Source organism: Procambarus clarkii, chromosome 26 (genome assembly GCF_040958095.1).
Source record: "Procambarus clarkii isolate CNS0578487 chromosome 26, FALCON_Pclarkii_2.0, whole genome shotgun sequence".
NCBI classification, from domain to species: Eukaryota; Metazoa; Arthropoda; class Malacostraca; order Decapoda; family Cambaridae; genus Procambarus; species Procambarus clarkii.
Window position 1 is genome coordinate 20747281 of NC_091175.1, and position 17207 is coordinate 20764487.

The window sequence follows — 17207 nt, forward strand, 5'->3', positions numbered from 1 at the left end:
CCCAATACTGTCACTATGGCGGTGTGTCCACTCAAAGGATGAGTGACGCTGCCCAATACTGTCACTATGGCGGTGTGTCCACTCAAAGGATGAGTGACGCTGCCCAATACTGCCACTATGGCGGTGTGGCCACTCACAGGACGAGTGGCGCTGCCCAATACTGTCACTATGGCGGTGTGTCCACTCACAGGACGAGTGGCGCTGCCCAATACTGTCACTATGGCGGTGTGTCCACTCACAGGACGAGTGACGCTGCGCAATACTGTCACTATGGCGGTGTGTCCACTCAAAGGATGAGTGACGCTGCCCAATACTGTCACTATGGCGGTGTGTCCACTCACAGGATGAGTGGCGCTGCCCAATACTGTCACTATGGCGGTGTGGCCACTCACAGGACGAGTGACGCTGCCCAATACTGTCACTATGGCGGTGTGTCCACTCACAGGATGAGTGGCGCTGCCCAATACTGTCACTATGGCGGTGTGGCCACTCACAGGACGAGTGGCGCTGCCCAATACTGTCACTATGGCGGTGTGGCCACTCACAGGACGAGTGGCGCTGCCCAATACTGTCACTATGGCGGTGTGTCCACTCACAGGACGAGTGACGCTGCCCAATACTGTCACTATGGCGGTGTGTCCACTCACAGGACGAGTGGCGCTGCCCAATACTGTCACTATGGCGGTGTGTCCACTCACAGGACGAGTGACGCTGCCCAATACTGTCACTATGGCGGTGTGTCCACTCACAGGACGAGTGGCGCTGCCCAATACTGTCACTATGGCGGTGTGGCCACTCACAGGACGAGTGACGCTGCCCAATACTGTCACTATGGCGGTGTGTCCACTCACAGGACGAGTGGCGCTGCCCAATACTCTGGCCCCTCGGGGCAAAATTAAAAAAAAATAATATTTTTCAGCCAGGTTGTTGTGACACTTTCTCTGCATTTATATATGTAAGTGGCAAGGTGTGGCAGCGTGTTGAGACTGCAGCTATCCCTCAAGGTCGAGAGTGTGGGCGGCCGCCTCAACATATCCGCCTTATGACCTCAGCCACACTCACCATTCCTTGGCCATGATGGAACAATATTATGTCTTTAACACAACTTCCTGTGTTCTTTCACTCGCTAAAGTGTTGTAAACAAATCCACAAGGGCCGTGATGAGGGTTCGAACCTACGTCCGAGAGGATCCCAGACGCTCCTTAATCGACTGAGCTACGACACGGTAAAAGAATTGCAACCGGAAGGAGGAGGGAGAAGGGAGTACCCACCATTACCCAGGGCAGGAGAGAGTGCCCACTATTACCCAGGGCAGGAGAGAGTGCCCACTATTACCCAGGGGAGGAGAGAGTACCCACTATTACCCAGGGCAGGAGAGAGTGCCCACTATTACCCAGGGCAGGAGAGAGTGCCCACTATTACCCAGGGCAGGAGAGAGTGCCCACTATTACCCAGGGCAGGAGAGAGTGCCCACTATTACCCAGGGCAGGAGAGAGTGCCCACTATTACCCAGGGCAGGAGAGAGTACCCCACTATTACCCAGGGCAGGAGAGAGTACCCACTATTACCCAGGGCAGGAGAGTACCCCACTATTACCCAGGGCAGGAGAGAGTACCCCACTATTACCCAGGGCAGGAGAGAGTACCCACTATTACCCAGGGCAGGAGAGAGTACCCACTATTACCCAGGGCAGGAGAGAGTGCCCACTATTACCCAGGGCAGGAGAGAGTACCCCACTATTACCCAGGGCAGGAGAGAGTACCCACTATTACCCAGGGCAGGAGAGTACCCCACTATTACCCAGGGCAGGAGAGAGTGCCCACTATTACCCAGGGCAGGAGAGAGTACCCACTATTACCCAGGGCAGGAGAGAGTGCCCACTATTACCCAGGGCAGGAGAGAGTACCCACTATTACCCAGGGCAGGAGAGAGTGCCCACTATTACCCAGGGCAGGAGAGAGTACCCCACTATTACCCAGGGCAGGAGAGAGTACCCACTATTACCCAGGGCAGGAGAGTACCCACTATTACCCAGGGCAGGAGAGTACCCCACTATTACCCAGGGCAGGAGAGAGTACCCACTATTACCCAGGGCAGGAGAGAGTACCCACTATTACCCAGGGCAGGAGAGTACCCCACTATTACCCAGGGCAGGAGAGAGTACCCCACTATTACCCAGGGCAGGAGAGAGTACCCCACTATTACCCAGGGCAGGAGAGAGTACCCACTATTACCCAGGGCAGGAGAGAGTACCCACTATTACCCAGGGCAGGAGAGTACCCCACTATTACCCAGGGCAGGAGAGAGTACCCCACTATTACCCAGGGCAGGAGAGAGTACCCCACTATTACCCAGGGCAGGAGAGAGTACCCCACTATTACCCAGGGCAGGAGAGAGTACCCACTATTACCCAGGGCAGGAGAGTACCCCACTATTACCCAGGGCAGGAGAGAGTACCCCACTATTACCCAGGGCAGGAGAGAGTACCCCACTATTACCCAGGGCAGGAGAGAGTACCCCACTATTACCCAGGGCAGGAGAGAGTGCCCACTATTACCCAGGGCAGGAGAGAGTACCCACTATTACCCAGGGCAGGAGAGAGTGCCCACTATTACCCAGGGCAGGAGAGAGTGCCCACTATTACCCAGGGCAGGAGAGAGTACCCCACTATTACCCAGGGGAGGAGAGAGTGCCCACTATTACCCAGGGCAGGAGAGAGTGCCCACTATTACCCAGGGCAGGAGAGAGTACCCACTATTACCCAGGGCAGGAGAGAGTGCCCACTATTACCCAGGGCAGGAGAGAGTGCCCACTATTACCCAGGGCAGGAGAGAGTACCCCACTATTACCCAGGGCAGGAGAGAGTGCCCACTATTACCCAGGGCAGGAGAGAGTGCCCACTATTACCCAGGGCAGGAGAGAGTACCCACTATTACCCAGGGCAGGAGAGAGTGCCCACTATTACCCAGGGCAGGAGAGAGTACCCCACTATTACCCAGGGGAGGAGAGAGTACCCACTATTACCCAGGGCAGGAGAGAGTACCCACTATTACCCAGGGCAGGAGAGAGTACCCCACTATTACCCAGGGGAGGAGAGAGTGCCCACTATTACCCAGGGGAGGAGAGAGTGCCCACTATTACCCAGGGCAGGAGAGAGTACCCACTATTACCCAGGGCAGGAGAGAGTACCCCACTATTACCCAGGGGAGGAGAGAGTGCCCACTATTACCCAGGGGAGGAGAGAGTGCCCACTATTACCCAGGGGAGGAGAGAGTGCCCACTATTACCCAGGGGAGGAGAGAGTGCCCACTATTACCCAGGGGAGGAGAGAGTGCCCACTATTACCCAGGGCAGGAGAGAGTACCCACTATTACCCAGGGCAGGAGAGAGTGCCCACTATTACCCAGGGCAGGAGAGAGTGCCCACTATTACCCAGGGCAGGAGAGAGTACCCCACTATTACCCAGGGCAGGAGAGAGTGCCCACTATTACCCAGGGCAGGAGAGAGTGCCCACTATTACCCAGGGCAGGAGAGAGTACCCACTATTACCCAGGGCAGGAGAGAGTGCCCACTATTACCCAGGGCAGGAGAGAGTACCCCACTATTACCCAGGGGAGGAGAGAGTACCCACTATTACCCAGGGCAGGAGAGAGTACCCACTATTACCCAGGGCAGGAGAGAGTACCCCACTATTACCCAGGGGAGGAGAGAGTGCCCACTATTACCCAGGGGAGGAGAGAGTGCCCACTATTACCCAGGGCAGGAGAGAGTACCCACTATTACCCAGGGCAGGAGAGAGTACCCCACTATTACCCAGGGGAGGAGAGAGTGCCCACTATTACCCAGGGGAGGAGAGAGTGCCCACTATTACCCAGGGGAGGAGAGAGAGCCATAGACAGCGTGCCCCCACACACATGCTGTAGGATAACATGGTGGTTGTTGTGGTGCGTGGGTCACCATGGGGAGGGGCGGGGGGTTCTTGTGGACATCTCCCACGGGTAATTGTTGGAGGTTTTCTCGCCTCCAACTACAAGAAGGTGCACCTGTCGTGGCTCTTACTGCCAGTGACCTCGGTGTTTACAAGCACCTTGCCTTGTGGAGGTTCCGGGGATCAACGGCCCCGCGGCCCGGTCTCCGACCAGGGCTCCTAGTTGGACGTCTGGTCGCGGCTGCTCGCTGCCTGACGTATGATTCAAACGGATCCACAAATGCGGACTGCTTTGAGACTGTCCCAATAATTAACATGTTTTATCGTGTTTATGTGTACCGTATATGTTCTCTATATTCCCTCTATGTCAGAGATCTCTCCCGCTCTGAAGGGGGAGTGAGTACCGAGCAATGCTCAAGACGGGACAGAACCAGTGATTTAAATAGTATTAGTATTGCTGTGAGGTCTCTGGATTTGAATGTTCTCATAATCCACTCTTATCATTTCCCCTGGCCGCCGCTATATTTGCTCGGTTATGTTGCAACTTGTCCTCTTACAAATTACGTCGCTTTTCGCTCGGATGCGCTTTGGCCAAATATCAACGCAATTAAAAATAAATTTGATTGGAAATTTATTTTCCAGTCAAATTTTTAATGTATTTTTTCAAAACAGCAAGTTAAGAGTCCTCTGGTAGGTTAGGAGAGCAGGAAGTTCTCCTAAGGTTTCAAAACGTCATGAAAACTGTTAATTGAAAGTTTTCTCTCCTAAGCTAACCGAGTAAGCCAGAGGACTCAAACAGAAAACGGGAGAGTACGTCACTTTCGTGAGACGATTTCATATTGAATTACGTCGATTTATAGCCTATGTGCGCCTACGAGCGAGAAGCGAAGTAATTTGTAAAAGGACGGTCTGAACATCTATGTCAGGTTGTCAGACATCATAATTCCAAGATTTTTACATGTTGTTTTCCTTCTATGAGTAGGTCTGATTGTGTCCTGTACCCTGTGTTTTGATTAAGTTTCTCGTTTCCACCATACTTAATAGTGGAACTTGTCACCGTTAAATATCGTGATATTTTCTGTTGTCCAATCGAAGAACTTATTAATGTCTGCCTGCAGTTTTTCAGTGTCTTCTACAGAGGCAATTTTTGTGTTGATTTTTGTATCATCTGCAAAGGATGACACGAAGCTGTGACTAGTATTTTTGTCTATATATGAGATAAGAATGAGAAATAGCAGAGGTGCAAGGACTGTGCCCTGGGGTACAGAGCTTTTCACTGCACTTGGGCTTGATCTTACTTAGTTGACTCACTCTGCATTCTGTTTGACAGAAAATTGAAAATCCAACGCCCCACTATACTTGTTATTCCTATTGTTCTCATTTTATGGGCTATCACCCCATGGTCACATTGTCGAATGCTTTTGCAAAGTCTGTGTATACAACATCTGCATTTTGCTCTTCTTCAAAGGCTTCTGTGATTTTGTCATAGTGGTTGAGTAACTGCGACAGACCAGGGGCTGAGTGCATGGGCATGATGTCAATTTCTCTTTCAAGGTCTCCCGAGTTCGTGTTAATATGTTATATTATCTGCAGCTTGGATGACGGCGAAGCGAAGGCTGCCCTCGCCGTCGGGGTCCGCATTAGCGAGGGGAAAAAACGCATTTTGGCCAGTCATAGCATCGGATAACATCTGCGGTTTCGCCCACCTGAAAAATCTTCATCCCTCTTTGGTAGTGAAACTGAACACCGTGTGAACACTACTCCACCACCACCCAGTGTGAACACTGTTCCACCACCACCACCACCCAGTGTGAACACTGCTCCACCACCACCACCACCACCCAGTGTTAACACTGCTCCACCACCACCCAGTGTGAACACTGCTCCACCACCACCACCCAGTGTGAACACTGCTCCACCACCACCACCCAGTGTGAACACTGCTCCACCACCACCACCCAGTGTGAACACTGCTCCACCACCACCACCCAGTGTGAACACTGCTCCACCACCACCACCCAGTGTGAACACTGCTCCACCACCACCACCCAGTGTGAACACTGCTCCACCACCACCACCCAGTGTGAACACTGCTCCACCACCACCACCCAGTGTGAACACTGCTCCACCACCACCACCCAGTGTGAACACTGCTCCACCACCACCACCCAGTGTGAACACTGCTCCACCACCACCACCCAGTGTGAACACTGCTCCACCACCACCACCCAGTGTGAACACTGCTCCACCACCACCACCCAGTGTGAACACTGCTCCACCACCACCCAGTGTGAACACTGCTCCACCACTACCACCCAGTGTGAACACTGCTCCACCACCACCACCCAGTGTGAACACTGCTCCACCCCCACCACCCAATGTGAACACTGCTCCACCACCACCACCCAGTGTGAACACTGCTCCACCACCACCACCCAGTGTGAACACTGCTCCACCACCACCACCCAGTGTGAACACTGCTCCACCACCTCCACCACCCAGTGTGAATACTGCTCCACCACCACCACCCAGTGTGAATACTGCTCCACCACTACCACCCAGTGTGAACACTGCTCCACCACCACCCAGTGTGAACACTGCTCCACCACCACCACCCAGTGTGAACACTGCTCCTCCACCACCCAGTGTGAACACTGCTCCACCACCTCCACCACCCAGTGTGAATACTGCTCCACCACTACCACCCAGTGTGAACACTGCTCCACCACTACCACCCAGTGTGAACACTGCTCCACCACCACCACCCAGTGTGAACACTGCTCCACCACCACCACCCAGTGTGAACACTGCTCCACCACCACCACCACCCAGTGTGAACACTGCTCCACCACCACCACCCAGTGTGAACACTGCTCCACCACCACCCAGTGTGAACACTGCTCCACCACCATCACCCAGTGTGAACACTACACCACCACCACCCAATGTGAACACTGCTCCACCACCACCCAGTGTGAACACTGCTCCACCACCACCACCCAGTGTGAACACTGCTCCACCACCACCCAGTGTGAACACTGCTCCACCACCACCCAGTGTGAACACTGCTCCACCACCACCCAGTGTGAACACTGCTCCACCACCACCACCCAGTGTGAACACTGCTCCACCACCACCACCCAGTGTGAACACTGCTCCACCACCACCACCCAGTGTGAACACTGCTCCACCACCACCCAGTGTGAACACTGCTCCACCACCACCCAGTGTGAACACTGCTCCACCACCACCACCCAGTGTGAACACTGCTCAACCACCACCACCCAGTGTGAACACTGCTCCACCACCACCACCCAGTGTGAACACTGCTCCACCACCACCACCCAGTGTGAACACTGCTCCACCACCACCACCCAGTGTGAACACTGCTCCACCACCACCACCCAGTGTGCATACTGCTCCTCCACCACCACCCAGTGTGAACACTGCTCCACCACCACCACCCAGTGTGAACACTGCTCCACCACCCAGTGTGAACACTGCTCCACCACCACCACCCAGTGTGAACACTGCTCCACCACCACCACCCAGTGTGAACACTGCTCCACCACCACCACCCAGTGTGAACACTGCTCCACCACCACCACCCAGTGTGAACACTGCTCCACCACCACCACCCAGTGTGAACACTGCTCCACCACCACCACCCAGTGTGAACACTGCTCCACCACCACCACCCAGTGTGAACACTGCTCCACCACTACCACCCAGTGTGAACACTGCTCCACCACCACCACCCAGTGTGAACACTGCTCCACCCCCACCACCCAATGTGAACACTGCTCCACCACCACCACCCAGTGTGAACACTGCTCCACCACTACCACCCAGTGTGAACACTGCTCCACCACCACCACCCAGTGTGAACACTGCTCCACCACCACCACCCAGTGTGAACACTGCTCCACCACCACCCAGTGTGAACACTGCTCCACCACCTCCACCACCCAGTGTGAACACTGCTCCACCACTACCATCCAGTGTGAACACTGCTCCACCACTACCACCCAGTGTGAACACTGCTCCACCACCACCACCCAGTGTGAACACTGCTCCACCACCACCACCCAGTGTGAACACTGCTTCACCACCACCACCCAGTGTGAACACTGCTCCACCACCACCACCACCCAGTGTGAACACTGCTCCACCACCACCACCCAGTGTGAACACTGCTCCACCACCACCCAGTGTGAACACTGCTCCACCACCACCACCCAGTGCTAACACTGCTCCACCACCACCACCCAGTGTGAACACTGCTCCACCACCACCCAGTGTGAACACTGCTCCACCACCATCACCCAGTGTGAACACTACACCACCACCACCCAATGTGAACACTGGTCCACCACCACCCAGTGTGAACACTGCTCCACCACCACCCAGTGTGAACACTGCTCCACCACCACCACCCAGTGTGAACACTGCTCCACCACCACCCAGTGTGAACACTGCTCCACCACCACCCAGTGTGAACACTGCTCCACCACCACCCAGTGTGAACACTGCTCCACCACCACCCAGTGTGAACACTGCTCCACCACCACCACCCAGTGTGAACACTGCTCCACCACCACCCAGTGTGAACACTGCTCCACCACCACCACCCAGTGTGAACACTGCTCCACCACCACCACCCAGTGTGAACACTGCTCCACCACCGCCACCCAGTGTGAACACTGCTCCACCACCGCCACCCAGTGTGAACACTGCTCCACCACCACCACCCAGTGTGAACACTGCTCCACCACCACCACCCAGTGTGAACACTGCTCCACCACCACCACCCAGTGTGAACACTGCTCCACCACCACCACCCAGTGTGAACACTGCTCCACCACCACCACCCAGTGTGAACACTGCTCCACCACCACCACCCAGTGTGAACACTGCTCCACCACCACCACCCAGTGTGAACACTGCTCCACCACCACCACCCAGTGTGAACACTGCTCCACCACCACCACCCAGTGTGAACACTGCTCCACCACCACCACCCAGTGTGAACACTGCTCCACCACCACCACCCAGTGTGAACACTGCTCCACCACCACCCAGTGTGAACACTGCTCCACCACCACCACCCAGTGTGAACACTGCTCCACCACCACCACCCAGTGTGAACACTGCTCCACCACCACCCAGTGTGAACACTGCTCCACCACCACCCAGTGTGAACACTGCTCCACCACCACCCAGTGTGAACACTGCTCCACCACCACCCAGTGTGAACACTGCTCCACCACCACCACCCAGTGTGAACACTGCTCCACCACCACCACCCAGTGTGAACACTGCTCCACCACCACCCAGTGTGAACACTGCTCCACCACCACCCAGTGTGAACACTGCTCCACCACCACCCAGTGTGAACACTGCTCCACCACCACCCAGTGTGAACACTGCTTCACCAACACACTACAGTGTGAACTGGATGATCTACAACATTGGTCAGAAAATGGTTGGTAGAGTTCAACACGGACAAATACACGGTAATGAAGCCACGAAAGGTGGGGGGGGGGGTGTATATAAGAGGGCAGGGGCAGTACAGACAGTGGCGGGAGTTGGAAAGGTGGGGCTTGGGAGCTAATACTCGGTGCCAGCAAGCATGACGTGAGTACACCTCTGTACCGGTGGACATTACCTCCCCGAGGGATATATACACCGGGTCGGGTACTTCTTTTGTTTCTATTTCCCTATATTTCTATTTTTCTATCCAAATAGAAATGGGGATATTTCTCGGTGTATATACACTGTGTTTACATTAGTTCTGGGAGGTTTTCAGGTTATAAACTAGTTATTAAGCATTTGTGGTGGCGGCAACAACCCTCAAGAGGTTGATAGGCCTTAGGCCCAACACCAGACCAAAGCGTTTCTCAGCGAGTCTGGCCCCCCAGGCTCGGGAAGTAGAACTCCTGAAACGCTCTCCAGGTATGCTCCAGGTATGGAAAGATATGGCAGGAAAGGTAGGGTAGAGCCAGCGAAGAGTAGAGGCGCCTACGACACAATCAGCAAACACTGCTGCAGGCAACCTTTCATTGTATACGAGCGCTGTTTCCAAGACATTTTACACGTAGGTGTTGTGGCTCTGTACTGCATGAGGTACTTCCTTTCTGACGCCATCTTTTGTGTCTCCCGCAGTGTGCGACGTCACATCCGGCCAGGCCATCATCATCCTAGACATCACAGAGAGTCTTGGCACACGTGAGTACCGCTGATTTAATGTATTTTGTAAAATTTGCGCAGGCCCACATATCCATCACAGCCCGGTTGGTCCGGCACTCCTTGAAGACATTGTATCTATAAGGTGTGAAGGATTGAAGAAATTGTTTATGTAATAATCTAAGATGAGGTCTGATAAAGACCTTTTGTGCCCTCTGTAATGCTTTTGCGCTACCGCTCACAGGATGAGTATGGGGTGCACAATAAACTAGCCGCCTTCGGCGGCAACAATCAAACAAATCCTTGAAGAAAACTATCCAGTTTTCTCTTGAAGATGTCCATTGTTGTTTCGGCAATATTTCTTATGCTCGCTGGGAGGACGTTGAACAACCGTACAAAATTGTACATACAGTGTGTACAATGTGTGTACTGTCATCATTATCCTGAGCATTAAACAAGAGGGGCCAAGTCTTATCGTCCGCCTCTGTGAGTTGGCTGTCCATCACCCAGGACTCTTTAACATTTTCACTCCCTCTAACATAGAAGGAGTGAAAATATTTGAGGCATTCACGGAAACTCATATAAAAGATTACATGGATGGTGAAATCTGGATTCCAAATTATAATTTATATAGATGTAATAGAAAAACTAGGTCAAATGGAGGAGTAGGTCTGTATATTAAAGAAGACCTGGTATGCACAGAATACTAAACTCAACTAATGAGGTGGTAGAGGTACTTGGAATTAAGGTAGAGAAACTAAACCTAATTATTATTCTAATATATAAACCGCCAGATACAACGGTTGAGGAATTCACAGAGCAGATGCACAAAATAAAGAACATACTTGATAACCTAGCAAACCCAGCTCCAGATATTATCTTCCTTGAAGATTTCAATTTACCGAGTCTAAGATGGAGAATGGCAAACACAAATATCATAGCAGGGAATGACCCGGGAAATAACCGACCACAGGTCAGAGAACTTTTGAGATTCTGTGACAAATTCTCACTCAATTAACAGATTACAGAATCAACTAGGAACGAAAACACACTAGACTTGTTATTCACAAACAATGATGAACTAATCAGAGACATAACAATCTCAGATACTTCATACTCAGACCATCAGCTCATTGAAGTGTGAACTAGCATAAATAACGGTAGTAGGTTTAAGAGACCCAACAAGCGAGAAGGAATATTCAATCAATTCAATTTCAACAATAAGAGGATCGACTGGGAAAAAATAAATGTAGACCTTTCAAACATTCAATGGGAGACGGTCTTAAGCGACAAAACTCCCACACAGGAAATAGCTCAACTGACAGCTGAAGCTTACAAGGTCTGCTTGAAGCACGTGCCTGTGAGGAGGGGCAGAAAGAGGACCACTCTAGAAAGAGAACGCAGACGACTGTACAGGAGAAGGAAAAAAATAACGGAAATGCTTCGGCAGACACAACTATCACAAGCAAGGAAAACAAGCCTAAGCAGGGAGATCGAAGAAATAGAACAAACGTTGAAGCGATCATATGAGTCTGAGGAAATGGAATTGGAACAGAAAGCTGTACAAGAGATAAAGAAAAATCCGAAATATTTTTTCACATATGCAAAATCAAAATCAATTTCACATACGCAAAATCAAAATAAAAAACCTCGACCAGTATTGGACCGTTAATTACAAATGAAGGTACGTACACAGAGGACAACAAAGAGATTTGTGAAATTCTAAGAAGCCAGTATGAGGCTATGTTTAGCACACCAATAAACAACATGAAAGTTGATGACCCAGACAGCTTCTTTATGAATGACATTCAAGCTGCAGATAATATAACGGATATTAACACGAACTCGGAAGACTTTGAAAGAGAAATTGACAATATGCCTATGCACTCAGCTCCTGGGCCTGACTCATGGAATTCAATATTCATAAAGAAATGTAAAGTACCAGTAGCGAGAGCACTCAGCGTAATATGGAGAAAGAGCCTGGATGCAGGGGAGATACCAGCAGCACTTAAATCTGCAGATATAGCTCCGTTGCACAACGGGGGAAGTAAAGCCTTGGCACAAAATTATAGGCCAGTTGCACTAACATCACACATAATAAAAGTCTTTGAAAGAGTGATTAGGAATCAAATTTCTAGTTTTATGGAAAATAATGAATTGTACAACCCAGGACAACATGGATTTAGAGCGGGAAGATCCTGTCTGTCACAGTTACTCAACCACTATGACAAAATCACAGAAGCTCTAGAAGAAAAGCAAAATGCAGATGTTGTATACACAAACTTTGCAAAGGCGTTCGACAAATGTGACCATGGGGTGATAGCTCACAAAATGAGGTCAATGGGAATAACTGGAAAAGTAGGACGCTGGATACTCAATTTCCTGTATAACAGAACACAAAGAGTAACAGTCAATCAAATAAATTCGAGTCCAAGCGAAGTTAAAAGCTCTGTACCTCAGGGTACAGTCCTTGCACCGCTACTGTTCCTTATTCTCATATCTGATATAGACAAAAATACACGTCACAGCTTCGTGTCGTCCTTCGCAGATGACACAAAATTCAGCATGAAAATTACCTCTGCTGAAGACATTGAAAAATTACAAGCAGATGTCAACAACGTTTTCGATTGGGCAGCAGAAAATAACATGATGTTTAACAGTGATAAATTTCATGTACTCACGTACGGCAAAAATGAGGACCTGAAACATAATACAGGGTACAAAACACAATCGAATCTTCCCATAGTAGAAAAACAGCATGTCAAGGATTTGGGAATAATGATGTCCGACGATCTAACGTTTAGGGAGCATAACCAAGCAAATATCGCGTCAGCCAGAAAAATGATCGGATGGATTACGAGAACTTTCAAATCCAGGGATTCCATCACAATGGTTGTACTCTTCAAGTCACTTGTGTTGTCCCGTCTTGAGTACTGCTCAGTACTCACTTCCCCCTTCAGAGCAGGAGAGATTGCTGAAATAGAGGGAATACAGAGAACATATACGGCACGCATAGACGAGATAAAACACCTAAATTATTGGGATCGTCTCAATGCTCTCCAAATGTACTCTCTAGAAAGGAGACGAGAGAGATACCAAATAATATACACATGGAAAATACTGGAGGGTCAGGTCTCAAATCTACACAGTAAAATAACAACGTACTGGAGTGAACGATATGGAAGAAAATGCAAGAGTGAACCAGTGAAGAACAGAGGTGCCATGGGCACAATCAGAGAGCACTGTATAAACATCAGAGGTCCGCGGTTGTTCAACGTCCTCCCAGCGACTATAAGAAATATTGCCGGAACAACCGCGGACATCTTCAAGAGAAAACTGGACGGTTTTCTAAGAGAAGTTCCGGATCAGCCGGGCTGTGGTGGGTATGTGGCTTTGCGGGCCGCTCCAAGCAACAGCCTGGTGGACCAGACTCTCACAAGTCGAGCCTGGCCTCGGACCGGGCTTGGGGAGTAGAAGAACTCCCAGAACCCCATCAACCAGGTATCAACCAGGGGCATACGTGGGAGATGATGCCCACCAAGATTATCATACCTTGTGGTTAACTTGCGATGGTTTCCGGGCTCAGCGTCCCCGCGGCCCGATCCTAGACCAGGCCTCATGGTTGCTGGACTGGTCAACCAGGCTGTTGGACGCGGCTGCTCGCAGCCTGACGTATGAATCACAGCCTGGTTGATCAAGTGTTGACTACAGACTGTAGCGGATATAACTGTACATGGGAGGGTAAGTGTGTGGTTAACCTTGGGGTACCTGCAGGTGTGTGAGGGGGCACGCCTGCCCTTTTTGAGCCACCTGCCTCCCTGCCCAGCCTGCCTCCCTGCCCAGCCTGCCTCCCTGCCCAGCCTGCCTCCCTGCCCAGCCTGCCTCCCTGGCCAGCCTGCCTCCCTGCCCAGCCTGCCTCCCTGCCCAGCCTGCCTCCCTGCCCAGCCTGCCTCCCTGCCCAGCCTGCCTCCCTGCCCAGCCTGCCTCCCTGCCCAGCCTGCCTCCCTGCCCAGCCTGCCTCCCTGCCCAGCCTGCCTCCCTGCCCAGCCTGCCTCCCTGCCCAGCCTGCCTCCCTGCCCAGCCTGCCTCCCTGGCCAGCCTGCCTCCCTGGCCAGCCTGCCTCCCTGCCCAGCCTGCCTCCCTGCCCAGCCTGCCTCCCTGCCCAGCCTGCCTCCCTGCCCAGCCTGCCTCCCTGCCCAACCTGCCTCCCTGCCCCGCCTGCCTCCCTGCCCAACCTGCCTCCCTGCCCAACCTGCCTCCCTGCCCCGCCTGCCTCCCTGCCAACGTGCCTCCCTGCCCAACCTGCCTCCCTGCCCCGCCTGCCTCCCTGCCCCGCCTGCCTCCCTGCCCCGCCTGCCTCCCTGCCCCGCCTGCCTCTCTGCCTCCCTGCCTCGCCTGCCTCGCTGCCCAACCTGCCTCGCTGCCCAACCTGCCTCGCTGCCCAACCTGCCTCGCTGCCCAACCTGCCTCGCTGCCCAACCTGCCTCGCTGCCCAACCTGCCTCGCTGCCCAACCTGCCTCGCTGCCCAACCTGCCTCGCTGCCCAACCTGCCTCGCTGCCCAACCTGCCTCGCTGCCCAACCTGCCTCTCTGCCCATCCTGCCTCTCTGCCCAACCTGCCTCTCTGCCCATCCTGCCTCTCTGCCCAACCTGCCTCGCTGCTGCCCAACCTGCCTCGCTGCTGCCCAACCTGCCTCACTGCTGCCCAACCTGCCTCTCTGCCCAACCTGCCTCGCTGCCCAACCTGCCTGGCTACCCAACCTGCCTGGCTACCCAACCTGCCTCTCTGCCCAACCTGCCTCCCTGCCCAACCTGCCTCCCTGCCCAACCTGCCTCCCTGCCCAACCTGCCTCCCTGCCCAACCTGCCTCCCTGCCCAACCTGCCTCCCTGCCCCACCTGCCTCCCTGCCCAACCTGCCTCCCTGCCCCGCCTGCCTCCCTGCCTCGCCTGCCTCTCTGCCTCCCTGCCTCGCCTGCCTCTCTGCCCAACGTGCCTCCCTGCCAACGTGCCTCCCTGCCCAACCTGCCTCCCTGCCCAACCTGCCTCCCTGCCTCTCTGCCCAACCTGCCTCCCTGCCAACGTGCCTCCCTGCCCCGCCTGCCTCGCCTGCCTCCCTCCCTGCCTCGCTGCCTCTCTGCCCCGCCTGCCTCGCTGCCCAACCTGCCTCGCTGCCCAACCTACCTCGCTGCCCAACCTGCCTCTCTACCCAACCTGCCTCTCTACCCAACCTGCCTCGCTGCCCAACCTGCCTCGCTACCCAACCTGCCTCTCTGCCCAACCTGCCTCGCTACCCAACCTGCCTCTCTACCCAACCTGCCTCTCTACCCAACCTGCCTCTCTACCCAACCTGCCTCGCTGCCCAACCTGCCTCGCTGCCCAACCTGCCTCGCTACCCAACCTGCCTCGCTGCTGCCCAACCTGCCTCTCTACCCAACCTGCCTCTCTACCCAACCTGCCTCGCTGCCCAACCTGCCTCGCTACCCAACCTGCCTCGCTACCCAACGTGCCTCGCTGCCCAACCTGCCTCTCTGCCCAACCTGCCTCTCTGCCCAACCTGCCTCGCTGCCCAACCTGCCTCGCTGCCCAACTTCTCATCATTTCTCACTCCGTACAAAAATGTAACTGTTTCGCCTAACCAGAAACGTACGCAACGAAACGTCCCACTTAACCTATCGCAGCGTCAACATTACGTGGCTTTAATTTATACTAATACATCGTATAGTTAACCGATTGGTCCAGTACGTAAAAAAACTGATGTATTATGAAGCTCCTGCCTCTCACAAATAAGTTACTCAAAATATTACTCAAGACTCAATCATTTGCTAACACTCTCTAACAGTTAAAAATATTAACTTGCTTCTAAGTTAATTTTAAGTATTGTACAATTAAGCTTGTAAATCAATTTCCTAATTATGTTTGTTATTTCCGAGACGTTCTGCATATTGTGGCTAATAATAATAATAATAATAATATTATAATGAGAAAATCAACTGGAGCTCTTAGGCGACTCAAGCGCCCTGGCCAATCAGGGCGCTCTCTGATTGGTCAAATTGGACACACTCCCACGTTCGTCCAATCATATACAGTACTCCGAAACTAGTAAGACTGGGCGCTCTTCCTCCAGAACATTTTGGCGGAAACCTGGTCGGCATCTACTCAAGTCGAGCCGCCATAGTAAGGCCTACTGTCACCACTTCCCCACCGAACTTAAAACTTAAACAATTGACATTTTTGGCATCTCGTCTCCCCTCTGAGCATAATTAAACGAAACTATCTTCGGGGTAATACACAAGGGAGAGTATGACTTAATAGGCGGTCCAGGAGCCTGGCCCCAGCCTGGGCTCGAAGAGCAGAAGAACTCCTGAAACACTCTCCAGGTATGTAACACTACTCGTAAAAATCCTAGTGTCATCTGCAAAGCATGATACGGTAATATTGTGGCCTTGTCTATGTCCGATAAGAGAAAAAGCAAGAGGTATACAGACGGGAATTTGAAATTGTTGCTGATTTAGAGGCCCCGACGGCACTACTGCAGCTTGTGTCCGGCGTTCCCGTGATGGGAAAAACGCAAAGACTTGCAGTCAATAGGAAACAAGACTTGCAGCCAATTGTTCGCATGTCACCGGAAGAGTACTGTGCCTTACGGCAGATCAACACGCTGAGAGGCAAATACTTGGCGTGTGACGCCCCCCGGAAAGAAGAACAACGGTCCTAACTCCTCCAAAGGAGCAGCTGGAACAGTCTGCCAACACTCAGTGATGTAAAGACCGCTTTACCCTGTCGTAATAACCGCGGCCTCTATTGTAATAACCCAATGCTCCACAGTATTATCCCTGTTATCTTGTGATCTCTCGTAATCGTTCTGCACGCTCTGGGTTGTAAATATCTTTCTCTCTTCACTCAATACCCCAGCTCAACACTGTTACAGTCCAGCATGACCCCTCACTGGACTGCCACGTATGTAAGAGGAATATTAAATGAGGAAGATACACCAAGGACAAGGGTTATTAGTTAAAAAAAATAACAAAACACATTTGCACTGCCACCACCTTCCCGACCAACCATACCTGAATGTGTCGATCACCGATCCCC

At 52.6% G+C, this 17207-nt stretch overlaps 1 protein-coding gene across 3 annotated transcripts in view; it reads left to right on the forward strand.

Moving 5' to 3' along the window:
* The window catches only part of Cad99C (cadherin 99C), a 226593-nt gene that overhangs the window by 72806 nt on the left and 136580 nt on the right, over window positions 1–17207 (forward strand). For all 3 annotated transcript variants that reach the window (XM_069331962.1, XM_069331961.1, XM_069331960.1), the window contains exon 3: window positions 10094–10156. In XM_069331962.1, the coding sequence (XP_069188063.1) occupies window positions 10094–10156 (63 nt within the window). The remainder of the gene's footprint in view (window positions 1–10093; window positions 10157–17207) is intronic.